General features: G+C 35.7%; 1 protein-coding gene across 1 annotated transcript in view; it reads left to right on the forward strand.

Moving 5' to 3' along the window:
• The window catches only part of LOC107678970 (calcium-dependent secretion activator 2-like), an 86,726-nt gene that overhangs the window by 12,489 nt on the left and 58,814 nt on the right, over positions 1–15,423 (forward strand). Inside the window, exons 2-6 of the mRNA XM_016474369.1 lie at positions 282–386; positions 1,505–1,735; positions 2,018–2,139; positions 10,649–10,760; positions 11,181–11,320. Of these exons, the coding sequence (XP_016329855.1) occupies positions 282–386; positions 1,505–1,735; positions 2,018–2,139; positions 10,649–10,760; positions 11,181–11,320 (710 nt within the window). The remainder of the gene's footprint in view (positions 1–281; positions 387–1,504; positions 1,736–2,017; positions 2,140–10,648; positions 10,761–11,180; positions 11,321–15,423) is intronic.

A 15,423-nucleotide genomic window follows, 5' to 3' on the forward strand; every position in this document is an offset into this window, starting at 1 on the left:
GTGTGTATGTGAGTGTTTCACACTCCAAAAACGCTTCATTTGAGGGCATGCCAGAGCCGCTCAGTGAACAGATATAGACATTAAACGTTTTTATGATCTCATATCTCCTCGGTATGGCCCGTCCCAGTACCACCGATGCTTCACGAGGCTCAAAAGAGATTACATGACTAATCAGGGTAGTTATTAAGCCCATCTTGCCCGTCTTTTCACCGCGGTCTGCTTTGATCTATCTAGATCTACCGGTGGGTAATGGGTTTAGTAAGCCATGTCAAATAAATAAGCTTTGTCTTCTGTTCTCCGTGCAGCTGGACAATGTGGACGAGCAGGCGGCGCAGATCCGCAGAGAGCTGGACGGGCGACTGCAGCTGGCCGAGAAAATAGCCAGAGTAAGAAAACTTCAGCTGTTTCTCTCTTTAGGGTAAAAATACCTACAAATTGCTGATAAAAATTGAATCAAATAAGACAAGTTTGTTTTTCTTACAGATTTAAAGGTGGACTAAGTGTGTTACCAAATGAGTGCATATCAGTGTTTTCTTCACATACAAGTTGCAGCCAAATTACTCTTACAAATCAGTTCTTTTTGATGAGTTCATCAAAAAGATTTGCAAAAGTCTCGAACTCGCTGGTGAGCTAACAGTTCTGAATCAGACTCAGATCCATTACAGTGTAAATAATATAAAATAACAGCAACAACAAAAAACATTACAATATTTTGCACACAAAAAAAAAAAATATATATATACAGTATCTCACAGAAGTGAGTACACCATGTATGTATGTGTGTATTTTATATACATATATACATACATATATTTACATTTATTATTGGTTTGTCTACTTTTTTTTTAGCTTATATTATTAGTTATGCTATTTTTTTTTAGCATTTTGTGGACTAAGTCAGTGAATCATCCAGAGCCATTATGAAGTAAATAATTCAATAAATAAATAAATTTAGTTAAAAAAACATACTAATTATTTAGCAAAACATTTTATTGGTTTGGCTATTTTTAGCATATTGTGTATTAAGCCAGTCATATTGTGGACTCTTTCAGAGCTGTTAAGTAAATTTGAAAAACTTTGAATTTAAAATCAAGTAAACTAATAAATAAGAATAAAAATATATGTTATAAAAAATTTCATTTTTTTCCCCAAAATATTATTAGTTATGCCATTTATTTAACACATTGTGGACTGAGTCAGTGAATTATTCAGAGCCATTATTGAGTTAATATTAAATAATATAAAATATAAAACATTTAAAAAACTAAATAAATAAATAAAACTAAATAATTTTTAGCGTATTGTTGATTATTCAGTCATATTGCATGAGTAAATTATAAATAATGTAAATTAATATTAAATAAACAACAATAAAAAAAATTCCCCCCAAATATTAATTGTTAATCTTTTATGTAATACATTTTTGACTAATTGTAAGGTTGAATCAACTGTACGGGTGCCTTAAAGTCACAGTGTTCATCCTGTTTCCTGCTGCGTCCAATAGGAGAGGAAGTTTCCAACGTTTATTTCCAAAGACATGGAGATGATGTACATGGAGGAGCTCAGGTCGTCCGTTAACCTGCTGATGGCGAACCTGGAGAGCCAACCTGTGGCCAAAGACTTCAAGCCCAAAATCAAGGCCAAACTCACACCCATGAACAGCTTCCTGGACATTGGCGATGAGAACGACATGCCTCTCTCCAAATCTGACGTAGTGCTGTCGTTTTCTTTGGAGGTAGATATTTGATGCCAAAGACGCCATCTTTGCTTTACAATTCACCATCACCTTGCTGGTTGTGATGGTTGTGATGATTACAGCTACAAAGCATTTGAATGGTTCAATAAAAACATTAATTCCACATGAGTAAAGTGTTTGAACTAGGAATTTTCAAAATTAAATTTTTAGTGAGCTGGTTGTATAAACAGCTACTTGCCAAAAAGCACAAAAATAAGAAATCTAAATCGGTGCTCTTGGTCGTGTGAAGTCTAATCATGTGGTCTTGTTTCTATCACTCAGATTGTGATCATTGAGGTGCAGGGGCTGAAATCGGTTGCTCCTAATCGGATTGTGTACTGCACTATGGAGGTGGAGGGAGGAGAGAAGCTCCAGACGGATCAAGCCGAGGCCTCCAGACCACAGTGAGTATGGTGATCACAATAATACAAATAAAAACATTTAACATGATATATACTGGTGTTATATACACACACACACACACACTACTGCTCAAAAAGGTTGGGGCCAGTAAGATTTCATTTAAAGAAATTAATACTTTTATTCAGCAAGGACACATTAAATTAATCAAAGGTGACAGTAAAGACATGTATAATGTTACAATCAAATTTCAAATAAATGCTGTTCTTTTGAACTTTCCATTCATCAAAGAATTATGAAAAGGAAAAATGTATCACGGTTTCCATAAAAATATTAAGCCACAACTGTTTTCAACAGTAGTAAATCAGCATATCAGAATGATTTCTGAAGGATCATGTGACACTGAAGACTGGAGTAATGATTCTGAAAATTGAAAATTGAATTGAAATTGTAATAATATTTCACAATGTTTCTGTTGTTGTACTATATTTTTTGATCAAGTGAACTTTCAAAAAAAAAAACTTACCAACCTGAGACTTTCAAGACATAATAAATAAATATTACCAACTCTAAACTTTTTAAAGTAAGGTAAACTGGAAGGTAAGGTTAGCAAACCCAAAGATCAATCCTCAAACAGGGTCATGAAAGGTTAAAAAAAGAAAAGAAAAAAAGAGTCAAAAATCCAATATCATATCCAGTAATATACCATAAATAAAAAAATGTCAGAAACAACTCCATGAAGATAGACAGCTTTATATCTGTCAGTGACATAGTTTAGTTGTTGCATTATTTCGGATAATTGTATTTTTCTGATAATTGTCTTGTAAATGTCACTTTATATCTCACAATGTGAGATGTATTTCTTATTTATTCATTTTTATCTCACCATCAACTGTTGTATTTTTTACTCTGAAGTGGAAAAATGGTGAAACCACACATTAGAGTCTGGTAAGGGCTCCCCCTGGTGGTTAGGAGTTTTTTTTTATTATTTAAAAAATATATATATATTATTTTTTTATTATTAAATAAACAGATGCAAGTCCAGGTGCCAGTAAACTGTTTTAAATAGATTACACCTTTATATAGAATTTAAAGTTTTAGAGTTTTAGAGTTTTTTTTTTTCTTTCAAAATGTTCCTACATGTCTTAAAAATAGCGTATATATGAATGTCACTGTAGGTTTAGGTTAACAGCATGTTCAATTATGTTAATTAAAAGTGTTTTCTATACAGTCATTTTTTTATTTAGACATGTACATAATGTGCCAATCTCTTTAACCTTTTTAAGGTCACTGCTCTATTTTCATTCTATAGTGCGCTGACTAACATCTGCTGGGAACATCTCACACTTGCTTTTTTATCTTCAAACCTTGAAATCGCTCTTATCTCATCAGCTCCCCATTAGTGTAGTGACTTGTTTTGACACTGCAGACACATTGAAAATATGCCAGCTGCGCAGCTCTGAAGTGCAAATGTGGCTCTGTCACACTGCTGAACCCAGAATGACACCCTTTATGTATGAGAAACAGAAATGTGAAGCGGTCATCGCTGGCTGCAGTGTTTGTGTAATGTTAAATAAGTCTCTGGGTCCCTTTGAGTCCATAGCGTATCTGTACTTATGATGCATCTGACCTGAACTGACTAGCATGTCAAAGCTGTAATATTTATTAAGTGGACAGTGAGCTCGGAAATGTAATAATTGGAATCGCAGTCATCTAGAATCGCATTTGTGGAGGTTTTCTGCTTGTGTTGATTAGGAATGTGTCTCATTGTGCTCCCTACTTTTCTATAGATGCGGTCACATTAGAGAAATGTCAGCGTTTTTTTTTTTTGTTTTTTTTTGCAGGAGAAACAGGTTTATTGTATGTTTTTTTTAATGGTGTATTTATGAATGAAAAGCTTCATACTTTTAAACCAAGCAGCTTTCTGTTGGTCGAGCAGCAAAGTAGCGTATTCCTGATTGCATTGATTCCTATTGAAATAACTAGATTTTGACTGCAAATATTCATAGAACTTTCCAGAAATCATGCACCTTATGTCATGAATTTGGACACTAGCAAAAGCCTTGATCTACTGAAGATTGGGACACTGACAACTCATATACCTGCAACATGAATCTTTGTTTTAACTGTTAAAAATTTCAGTGCCATTACAAAATATGCATGTCTTGCAAGTTTTCATTAATCAAAACTGTTAAAATAAAATTTGTGATTTCTGTATGAAGTTTGCAACATTTTTTCCCCTTCAGTACACATTGGAGATGAGCGATAACTAGAGATAAAATTCCTTTTAAAGACTGGAAAAATGAGGCCTTGTCTTCATACATTTACATTTGCACTCGTCCTCAAGACACTTACAGTAAAGGCATAGTTCACCCAAAAATGAAAAAAATTCTGTCATTAATTGCTCACCCTCATGTTGTTCCAAACCCGTAAGACCTTCGTTCATCTTCAGAACACAAATTAAGATATTTTTGATGAAATCCAAGAGCTTTCTGACCCTGCATAGACAGCAACGCAACTGACACTTTTAAGGCCCAGAAAGGTTGTAAGTACATCGTTAAAATAGTCCATGTGACATCAGTGGTTCAACCATAATGTTATGAAGCTATGAGGATAACCTTTTTTTTTACTCAAAGAAAATACAAATAATGACTTTCTTCAACAATTTCTTCTCTAATAAGACTGAAAAACATTTCTGCTAGTGGATATAGTTGATGTTTACTGTTTAAGGTGCATTCTGGGAATTACTAGGAAACAAACAAATCATTTTGACCATTGGACAGCTCTAGAAATTCCCTCCCTTGCCAGTGTACTAACTAGAAGCTGAATAATACACAGCCTAGAAGAAACTGGATTGCGTGGATTGGTTATTCCAGTCAACACATAGACACTAGGGCTGCCCTCGACTAAGGATTTTTCTGGTCGACTAGTAGTCGTTCATTTTAAGCATTAGTCGACTAATCGCACGTTTATTAATAAACCATTTAAATCATTATAATGAGCCTTTAATTGCCTTACATAGCCTAATAAGCGCTCAAGCACATGCATAAAGCCTGCCACAACGCACCAGCAGAAGTAATGATTATGAATGTGCCAGGGAAAACAGTAAGGAGACGGCATTAACATTTTAATAATTTGATAAACTAGTGCTTTCTTTGTTTTCGGTTTAAGTCAAGAGATGAACTCGGCGACACTGACTCATCATCTCCGCAGTAGTGATGCGCCTGTACGCATGTTTCATACGGATTACATAATCAGAGAATATTTGTTTTCCATTTGAATTGGTTCATTTGAAAAGACATTTCACTCTTTATAGACATATTTTTAATGTCTGTAAGGCAAAGATATACACAGAGTTTCGCGCTCAAGTTCGCAGAGACCGAGACGGCAGAAAGCCCATCCTGTTTGCTTCCATTATTTTACAAAAGCGCAATGTTTTGTTGTTATTGTGAGTGCACACAAATAAATGTAGAGTCTTATGTATTACTCTTATCTGTATGAACAAAAATGACAGAGTAGCCTATTTTAAGAGCAAGTGAGCACTCCGGCGCCTCCATCTGTCCTGCAGTGAGCGTGCTTATACACTCAACACAGACACCTGAACAGCGCACATTTTTCTAGGTTAACATTAGATTGAGCGGCCATGTAAAGATGTTCATTCTTACACATTTCAGAGGATAAGCCATATTTGAGGTCGATGAATGATAGGCGAGCGTTTGGATGTCCTGCCCGATGTACTGTATTACCAAAGACTAGCCGTTAACGATCTGTCCGTCACAGACTGCGTGACTTTGCCTGTGCCCTAAAAGACACTCAATACGTCTCCCTCACATTTCAGGATTTCATATTGGTTTTCATTGATTAGGTTCCATATTTGTTGTTTAGTAGTTGTGAAGTTATTGTATATTTATAGCAGTTACTAGCAGTAGCTTTCGTACTATTTTAGTGCACTTTGATTGCGGACTTGAACTGATTGCTACTTTGACCAGGTAAATGCAGGATCTCTTTTCTCAGAGAGCTCCTGAATCAATCTTACCTCCAAGTGTTCCAGTATCGGGGCGATATGACAAGGAGGAGGAATTCATCAAGCCTAGATGAGCTTTCTCGCTCTCAGTGAAAGGCGGGTGGCCTTTAAGAGTGTTGTGTAGTTTTGAATAGAAAGATGACTCAGATCACATTCATTTGCCCAGCCATTTAGCAATATATGTTTAACGGATGCAAAGAACATAAAGTCTGGAAGTAATGGCCTATCTGTCTGTCTGTCTGTTTGTTTGTTTATTTTATTTGACTGCTTTTCATGATCATTTTAGCACAACCTTTCTTTGACCCGGCTGGGTTTTTTGTTACTGTGCCATTAAGAAATAGATCCAATGGATGGTCTTTTTGTACTGGATTGTTTTTGTGAAAGTTACAGTATGATTACATTGTACACAAATAGATGATATTACTATCATCATCTTCAGGGACAATTTGCTTCCTCCTGTTATGACCTCTGTAAAACATTTCTTAACTACAACCTAGCATGATATTGGCAACTTTGTGTTGTGCACTTATATTAAGGATGCCAATTGTTGTGGGTTTTTTCCCTCTTATGTTCCATTTCTAAGACCGCTATTATTCCCGTTTTTCTCCTGCAGACACTGGAAATTGAAATGTCACTTGTAATCTCATCAAGGTGAATCAGTGGCGTGTGAGATGATTTCAGTGTGTTTATTGTGCCGTCACCTGCTGGAGTCATGTGGTTCAATCCGATAACGCTCACATTTGACCTCACAGTATGATGTTAATTAGCACAGAGGAACCACATCTCGCGGATCCCAAGTTTCATGCATGTGACCATTTTTGTTAAAGGGGTCTATCATGAAAAACATACTGAAACATTTCTCAAATTTGTGTAAAATTATTTTTTAAATCATTTAAAACTAAATTGCAAAATTGACTAAAATGATAAAGGAGGAATAATATAATTTAGCCTATTTATTATTTAATTTTTTTTATATGACCACTTCTTTAATATAATGGGTTTTGCAAGTGAAAGTTCCTACTATCGAATGTATATCAGACATATGTGATTGTATTATACTGGAATTAAATTAGAATTACATTTTAATCTGGCCAGTGATGTCATTTCCTAGAAATGTGGTTACAGAGAAGGCATTAGACATTTAATATTAGTCTTTTATTGGCTTTGTGAACATTACCTACAAATGAAAGCATAATGAAACCCATTTTCTTTAAGGTGTTTATACTTGCATCTCTTTTTTTTTTTTAAACGTTTTTCCTTGCAGAAGTAGTCTTAGATGAACCTCTCCCCTGCAAATCTCCTGAGACCATTTAGGGATGATTATTATTCCCAAATAATGTCAGTGTCTGGTTCTGTCAACATGAGTATGTTGCAAACAAATGCAACTAAATTTAGAAAGTCCTTTTCTATGTGAATAAGGTTTTGCATTATTGTGCTGATTTTATTAGATGCAAAGATCTGTTGTTTTGTTGCCTTGGCAGCAGTTTGCTTAATGAATAATCCTCCCTACTTGTTTCAGGGGTTCAGACAGCCTCTAGGTGGTGAGAGGTCAGTTTTAGACCAGTAACATCAACAGACCTCCCAAAATATCCATGCACTGATGAAGCTCCCCAAGGCGGGTTTGGGCTCTAGACAATGTCAGTCAGAGTGAAGACTGAAGGATCTTGTCTGTCGGTGTCATTGGCAACAGCTGTAGCTGAAATTTAGTGTTGGGTTGGACCAACCGTTCATCAGGAAAGGTCCTCGAGCTGGGATTCGAACTCGGGACGCCCATAGCACACTGGCGCTGTATGTTGGCATGCTGCCCACAAGGCTATCGGCACCGACCACATGGACTATTTTAACGGTGTCTTTACTACCTTCCTGGGCCTTGAACGTGGTAATTGTGTTGCTGTCTATGCAGGGTCAGAAAGCTCTTGGATTTCATCAAAAATATTGTAATTTGTGTTCAGAAGATGAACGAAGGTCTTAGGGGTTTGAAACGGCATGAGGGTGAGTAATTAATACAGAATTTTCATTTTTGTGTGAACTATCCCTTTATTCCTCTTATGCAGATGCAAAACATTTTGTTTTGCTGTAGTCTTTGCGGTGTGTTCAAGTGCGACTTTTTTAGCCCAGGCACAACACAGTTGGCTTTCGCCACTTCTAGTTTTTAATGGTCAGTTTGGTGTGTCACGACCTTAAGAGATCAAGATTTTTAGCATTAGCCCACCTGCTGGTTGATCCTGTAACTATGGCTGCAGAGAGCATCTTTCTCCATTGACTGACTAAAGCCCATTGAGTTGAATGGGAATGCAACCAGATCTTCAGATATTGCACACCTCCTTAGAATAATCATCCAGCCTGGATTCACGCAGAGGCTTAGACACCATAAACTGTATAACCAGACAGTGATTCAGCAGTATGACTCAGTGTTTGTTGTAGACAGTCTAGACTAGCTGTGAAAAGATGTGCGAGTGTGTGCTGAATCATGATTAAGGATTTTAATGCTTTATTTGATACAAGAGAGTCATTGGTTCCAGCATTTGTTCTGCTGAAGCATGTACTTTCTTTATAAGTATATACAGATCTCATATGTTAACTCAACCAAGTGTATGCTGCACAGTTCGTCTGCATTGCAAGCCTCGTTTTAGTGCTTATGTTACAGAGGAAACATGCTTGGCTTGCCATATGACATTCAAAACACTGTCTGGGGGCTTTATTGCTTTAGAAAGCAGAAGAACTGAATTAGATGTGGGAGTCGACTCCTACAGTCAATTTGCCACAAGCAACTGTTGGCCCGCTTGAGAGAAAGAGTTAGTTTGATTACGCTGTTGTGTGTTTACTCGGCTATAGATATACAATATGTCTGTATTTTTTGTAGTGATCTTATCTCAGAAACTCACACATAGACGTGCACTGACAGACTGATATGCAAGAATGCTATACATAAAGATGACTCTCAGTCACGCTCTGCCAGCTTTCCTGACAGACTTGCTTTTAGAGTCAATATTTGTTTTTATGTCATTCTTTTGGAGTTAAGTCATGTTTTTAGAGTCAAGCTATGTTTTTAAGTCTTGTTTTTGAAGTCATGTTTTGTAAACCAAAGTTGACTTTTGAGTCTAGTTTTGGAGTCGAGTGTTGTTTTGCATTTAGGATTTGCTTTTAGTCTTTCTTTTGGACTCAAGTTGTGTTTTCACATCTTTTTTTTTTTGGGTGGAGGGGTGTAAAAATTAGTTTTTTTTAGTCTTGCTTTTGGAGTAAAATTGTTTCTTCAAGTCTTGTTTTTAGTTTTGCTTTTGGAGTCAATTCTTGTTTGTTTTTTGTTTTTTTGAGTCAGAAGTCAAGTCTTGTTTTAAGTCTTGTCTTTGGGGTCATTTCTTGTTTTTGAAGTCAAGTCTTGTTTTAAGTCTGGTCTTTGGAGTAATTTCTTGTTTTTGAAGTCAAGTCTTGTTTTAAGTCTTGTGTTTGGAGTAATTTCTTGTTTTTGAAGTCAAGTCTTGTTTGAAGTCTTGTCTTTGGAGTCATTTCTTGTTTTTGAAGTCAAGTCTTGTTTTAAGTCTGGTGTTTGGAGTCATTTCTTGTTTTTTTAGGTCAAGTCTTGTTTTAAGTCTTGTCTTTGGAGTCATTTCTTGTTTTTGAAGTCAAGTCTTGTTTTAAATCTGGTCTTTGGAGTCATTTCTTGTTTTTTTAGGTCAAGTCTTGTTTTAAGTCTTGTGTTTGGAGTAATTTCTTTTTTTTTAAGTCAAGTCTTGTTTGAAGTCTTGTGTTTGGAGTAATTTCTTGTTTTTGAAGTCAAGTCTTGTTTGAAGTCTTGTGTTTGGAGTCATTTCTTGTTTTTGAAGTCGAGTCATGTTTTAAGTCTTGTGTTTGGAGTCATTTCTTGTTTTTGAAGTCGTCATGTTTTAAGTCTTGTTTTTTGGATTCATTTCTTGTTTTTTTAAGTCAAGTTATGTTTTAAGTCTTGTCTTTGGAGTCATTTCTTGTTTTTGAAGTCAAGTCTTGTTTTAAGTCTTTTTTTGGATTCATTTCTTGTTTTTTTAAGTCAAGTTATGTTTTAAGTCTTGTCTTTGGAGTCATTTCTTGTTTTTGAAGTCAAGTCTTGTTTTAAGTCTTGTGTTTGGAGTAATTTCTTGTTTTCAGAGGTAAATTTTGTTTTCAGTCTTACTTTTTGAGTCAATTTTTGTTTAATGTCTTGTCTTTTTATTTCTGGTTTTTGGAGTTAAATTTAGTTTTTTAGTGTTGCTTTTTGAGTAAAATTTTTTTAATGTCTTGATGTCAAGATCTATCATATGCAAACAAACAAAATGTTTGGTCTGTTTTATTTTAGCTTTCTTATTAGTGTAAAAAAAATTAAATTAACAAAAAAATATATATACATATAACAACAAAATCAAAGTTTTACAAAAGCAAATAGACACTTTACCATCCCACATACTAATTTGATCAAACAAAGTATTCAGCAGACACTTCATCGTGGGTCTGGAGAAGTGGTGAATACAAAATGAAGTCTCCTATTGTGATGGCTGATTTGTTTTCTTCTTCTACAGGTGGGGCACACAAGGAGATTTCACCACCACACACCCCCTGCCCGCGGTCAAAGTCAAACTCTTCACCGAAAGCACCGGAGTCCTGGCTTTGGAGGACAAGGAGCTGGGCCGGGTGAGACAAGAGTCTGTCCTTCCATCCACCGCTGAGGTTTACATCAAGCTACCTCTGTGTTCGATCTGCACAACATGCTCAATTATTGGCTGATGTTGCGGGAACAGATGTTCTGCACACAGTGCGTGCACATATGTTTGTATGTGTGCGAGGGGAAAGTGAGCTACAGGCGAGGAAATCTCTAGTCATTAGGGCTCACGCTCCTAGAGTAACAGATGGAGACTCCCCATTAGAGACTCGCGCCAAACAGACTACACCTCCTCCATCAATTTTCTCCTGCCGTCTCTCCCTGTTCATCAGTCTAACCCTCTTTTTCTCTCGTCTCCCATCATCCCTTTCACACCTATCTCTCCAGCTGCCTGTCCAGGTGTATCGGTCTTAATAAAGTTTCTCTCTCTTACTTTCTCTCGTTCTGTCCAGGTGGTTCTTCACCCCACCACAAATGGGCCCAAAACGGCAGAGTTGCACAAGATGGTAGTGCCTAAGAACAGCCAAGACGTGGATCTGAAAATCAAACTGGCGGTTCGCATGGACAAACCCCCCAACATGAAGCACAGCGGGTACGTCTGTAATGATGCTCAATCCTGACCTCCAGGATCTGAATACGTACTCATGTGCTATTATATAAGCCATGAGAAGAGAAAAAAAACAATGCACGAATGAAAACTACAAATAGAAAATCCATGGATAAATAAGTTTTATTGAATAATATATGGGTCATTTCTCACAGGTAGGAAATAATCAGCATTATATCAGCATAAATATAGAATAAATATGTAAGTCTTAAAGTAAACTTGTAATGGTATGTATCATTGTATTATGTATCATAATGTATCATTATATATATATATATATATATATATATACTGTATATAGTTAGCATTTGATTGAATGGGAAAAAAACTAACACCATTCGGCTGGAAGCAAGTTTACATGAATGAGATGCTTTGGACAAAATGTGGTTATAGTGCCACCTTGTGTTCAGATGAGTCTCCTCATCTCACACATTACATTTCCTTGGACTTCCAGGAGCCTCTCAGGAAACAGTATCTTGTCCCTGATCCCTTAAATGATAAGTTCACTTCCAGAATAAAAATTCCTTAATAATTTTCTCACCCCCATGTCATCCAAGATGTTCATGTCTTTCTTTCTTCTGTCACAAAGAAATTAAGTTTTTTTGAGGAAAACATTTCAGGATTTTTGTCTATATGGTGGACTTCAGTGGTGGCCAACAATTTGAACGTCAAAATGCAGTTTCAGTGCAGCTTCAAAGGACTCTGTACACGATCCCAGCCAAGGAATACGGGTCTTATCTAGCGAAACGATTGGTCATTTTCTGAATAAAATTTATATTTATCCACTTTTTAACCACAAATGCTCGGCTTGCTCTAGCTCTGCGATGCGCATCTTCACACATTACGTAATCCTGTTGGAAAGGTCACACGCGGTTAGTTCTTCGTCTTTGTACTTCGTTTAAAAACTCCATCTCATTTTCTCCTCCAACTTTAAAATCATCCAACATTGTTGTTTTACCTTTTTTGTAAAGGGCATTTGACTTTTTTTGCATGTTCGCTTTGTAAACAATGGGTCGGTACTTCTGCCTACGTCGCGCGTGATGACGCACATTTATTTATTTTTTTAAATTTATTACTTATTTTTATTTATTTATTTATTTTCTAATTAAATAATAAATAATGAACATTCAAATAAATAGCAACATTTCATAAAAAATGACAATATTAGACATAAGTAAACAAACTTAATTATAAAAGTGTGTTTATTTTAAATTTGCTGTTCAAGAATTCAGTTTTGGTATGTTTAAAAGCAACAAAATTACAAGGGAGGAAAAACAGATTACAAATTAAAAAGTAAATAGTTTATATTCAAAGAGCAACATTAAAAACATTAAATAAAAAATTGGCACCGTTTAACAAGTAAATAAAATATTTAAAAGAAAGCATTGAAACAGTAGCTTTTTAAAATTTGCTAGTCAAGAATTCAGATTTGGTATATTTTAAAAGCAACACAATTGCAAGGGAGGAAAAAAATGACAGATCCTTCTGTCTGTCTGTATTTATTCATCCAGAATGGGCTCTGTCAGTTAATGCCAAAGTTCCAGTACCAGCTGCTGGGGTCCTTCCCTCAGCGGGATGGGGTCAGGGGTCAGATCACTGCCATCAGCCTGCTAATTACACAGAGGCCCTGTGTGCTTCCTCTATAGAGCGGCTCCCTGAGAGGCCTGCTCTAATTGGCAGAAGCCTCTTCAACCTGCAATTACCTTTTTAACGGACCTCACAAGACATTGCAGAGGACCACTTACACGCTCAGACAGACACAAACTTAGACCATTCTCACACAGATACTGTGCTGAGACATATTGATAATCAAAGTTATATTAATTGTGACATTTTGTTGATTTGCTCTAAAATAGAAACTCTATTTACTTGCCTTCTTTCCATAAGACACTTCAGACAATATTTTTAATGAATAATACTTGAAAATAGTCTTTTGGTGCATTCAAGTCGGAAAGATCACATTTACGAGTTGAACGCACATGAACGCCACAACAAATCTACAACAACTCTAAACTTTCTTTTAGCGCTGAGGTTCAAAGTTTATGATATATATGTGAGAAAACAAGTCGGATGCAATGGATACGAATGATTGTAAATTTGATGGGGGGAAAAAAAATAATTTATGGCCACGCTTTATTTTAAGGTCCAATTTTCACTATCAACAAACCATTAACTATGACTTTTGCCTGAATAAACTCCTAATTTGCTGCTTATTAATAGTTAGTAAGTAGTTGTTAAATTTAGGGATTGGGTAGGATTAGGGATGTAGAATATGCTCATGCAGAATATGTGCTCTATAAGTACTAATAAACAGCCAATCTGTTAATAATAGGCATGCTAATATGCAACTAGTTATTAGTTAGAATCGGTCCCTATACTAAAGTGTTACCGAATTTATTTACAGTAAATCTAAGTTGAATGTACAAAATACACTTTCCAATAAGGTTCCATTATTTAACATTAGTTAATGCATTAACTCAGTGTTTCCCAACCTTTTTTTAGTCGCGGCACCCTTTGGAAATGTTAACAAACTTGTGGCACCCTACAAAATTAATTTTGTCACAATATTTGAATTTCTAACTTCGATATGATAATTTGAAAAGTATAGATATTCGGTACAACAGGGAAGAACTGCAGAATATAATGTTATACAGATATTTTGATATGGTGGCAATCAGTAGGCTAATTTCTAATGAAGAGACCAATTTATATGACAGATTTTAATGTAGGCTTTTATACATATGTAAACATTATTTAATTACCATTATAACTAGCTATCTCACATATTTTTGTTCATTCAGTGTTTATTTATTTTACAGTGGGGTAATTTTGGTGCAGTAGCACGAATAGATGCTTTTTTGAACATTTGAGCAATTTAAAAATATTAAAAAAGGATTTTTTACATGGCACCCCTGCTCTCGACAGACGACACCCCGGTTGGGAAACACTGCATTAACTAACAGTAACTAACAATGAGCAATACATTTTCTAAAGTATTTATTAATCCTTGTTAATGTTATTTAATAAAAAAACATTGTTCATGTTAGCTCAAGCCCAGTAACTAATATTGAACAGATACAATGTTGAAATTAACATTAACTAAGGTTAATAAATGCTTTAAATGCAGTATTTTCATTATTTCTTGTTAACTAATGTAGTTAACAAATGAGACAAAAATAAAAAGTTTCCAAAATTGAAAATACAATACAAGATTATATGATTAAATTTACAACAGATTAATAATTTAAATAAAAACATAAAAAAGCAACAAAAAAAAAACACCTAATGTACATTCATTATTCATCATTTTGTAAAAATAAAAAGTAATTTGAAAAATATTGATACATTTGCTGAAAAGTTACATTGCCATCTTGCTCCGACCAAAGTGACTTAAACACAGCTGACATTGTAATTACGACTTTTTGACTTATAAACAGGATGCGAACTACGGGGGCGCTAGGGGGAGCTCGGCTTCCCTTAATAAGACATGGGCTCCCCTGAAAACGTGATTTGTGAAATTTTCAATGTGTTATTTTGACGTGCAATTTCAGTTTTGTGTAACGTTATCATCGTGGATTATTATGTGTAAAACTGCAAAAATATTCATTCATTCATGCATGACGGCGATTTAAACCTAATTCACTTCAATAAAGATAACTATACATGCTATTCTTGTCATGAGCATCAAGGTGTGGGGGCGCTGCGGTGCAAATTCCACTCATGTTTAGTACATGTATCTTTGTAAGTCATTGTAAGCCCTCTTTTGAGGCACGCCCACATTTGGCCACATTTGTGTGAGGAACAGGCTAAATTCATGATGCTTTTTGGTCTCATTTGAGATTTGTAAGACCAATATCGTACCATTTCAGTCTTAGGTTTTGTCCAATTACTCATATACCCACACACAAACACCTGATGACTGTCCCAGTGCATGGGAAGAGAGAGAGAGAGAGAGATCGACAGGGAGATTTTCAGGTTGAGTGCACCCCATTAAAAGAAGCCATCTGTTTATCAGCAGAGCGACTGAAGAATTGGGAGCCATTCAGTTTTGTGGAGTGACCCCACCGTGGCCCTGAGAGAGAGAGAGC

The sequence above is a fragment of the Sinocyclocheilus anshuiensis genome, unplaced genomic scaffold, assembly GCF_001515605.1.
Source record: "Sinocyclocheilus anshuiensis isolate Anshui unplaced genomic scaffold, SAMN03320099.WGS_v1.1 scaffold2044, whole genome shotgun sequence".
In the NCBI taxonomy this organism is placed as follows: Eukaryota; Metazoa; Chordata; class Actinopteri; order Cypriniformes; family Cyprinidae; genus Sinocyclocheilus; species Sinocyclocheilus anshuiensis.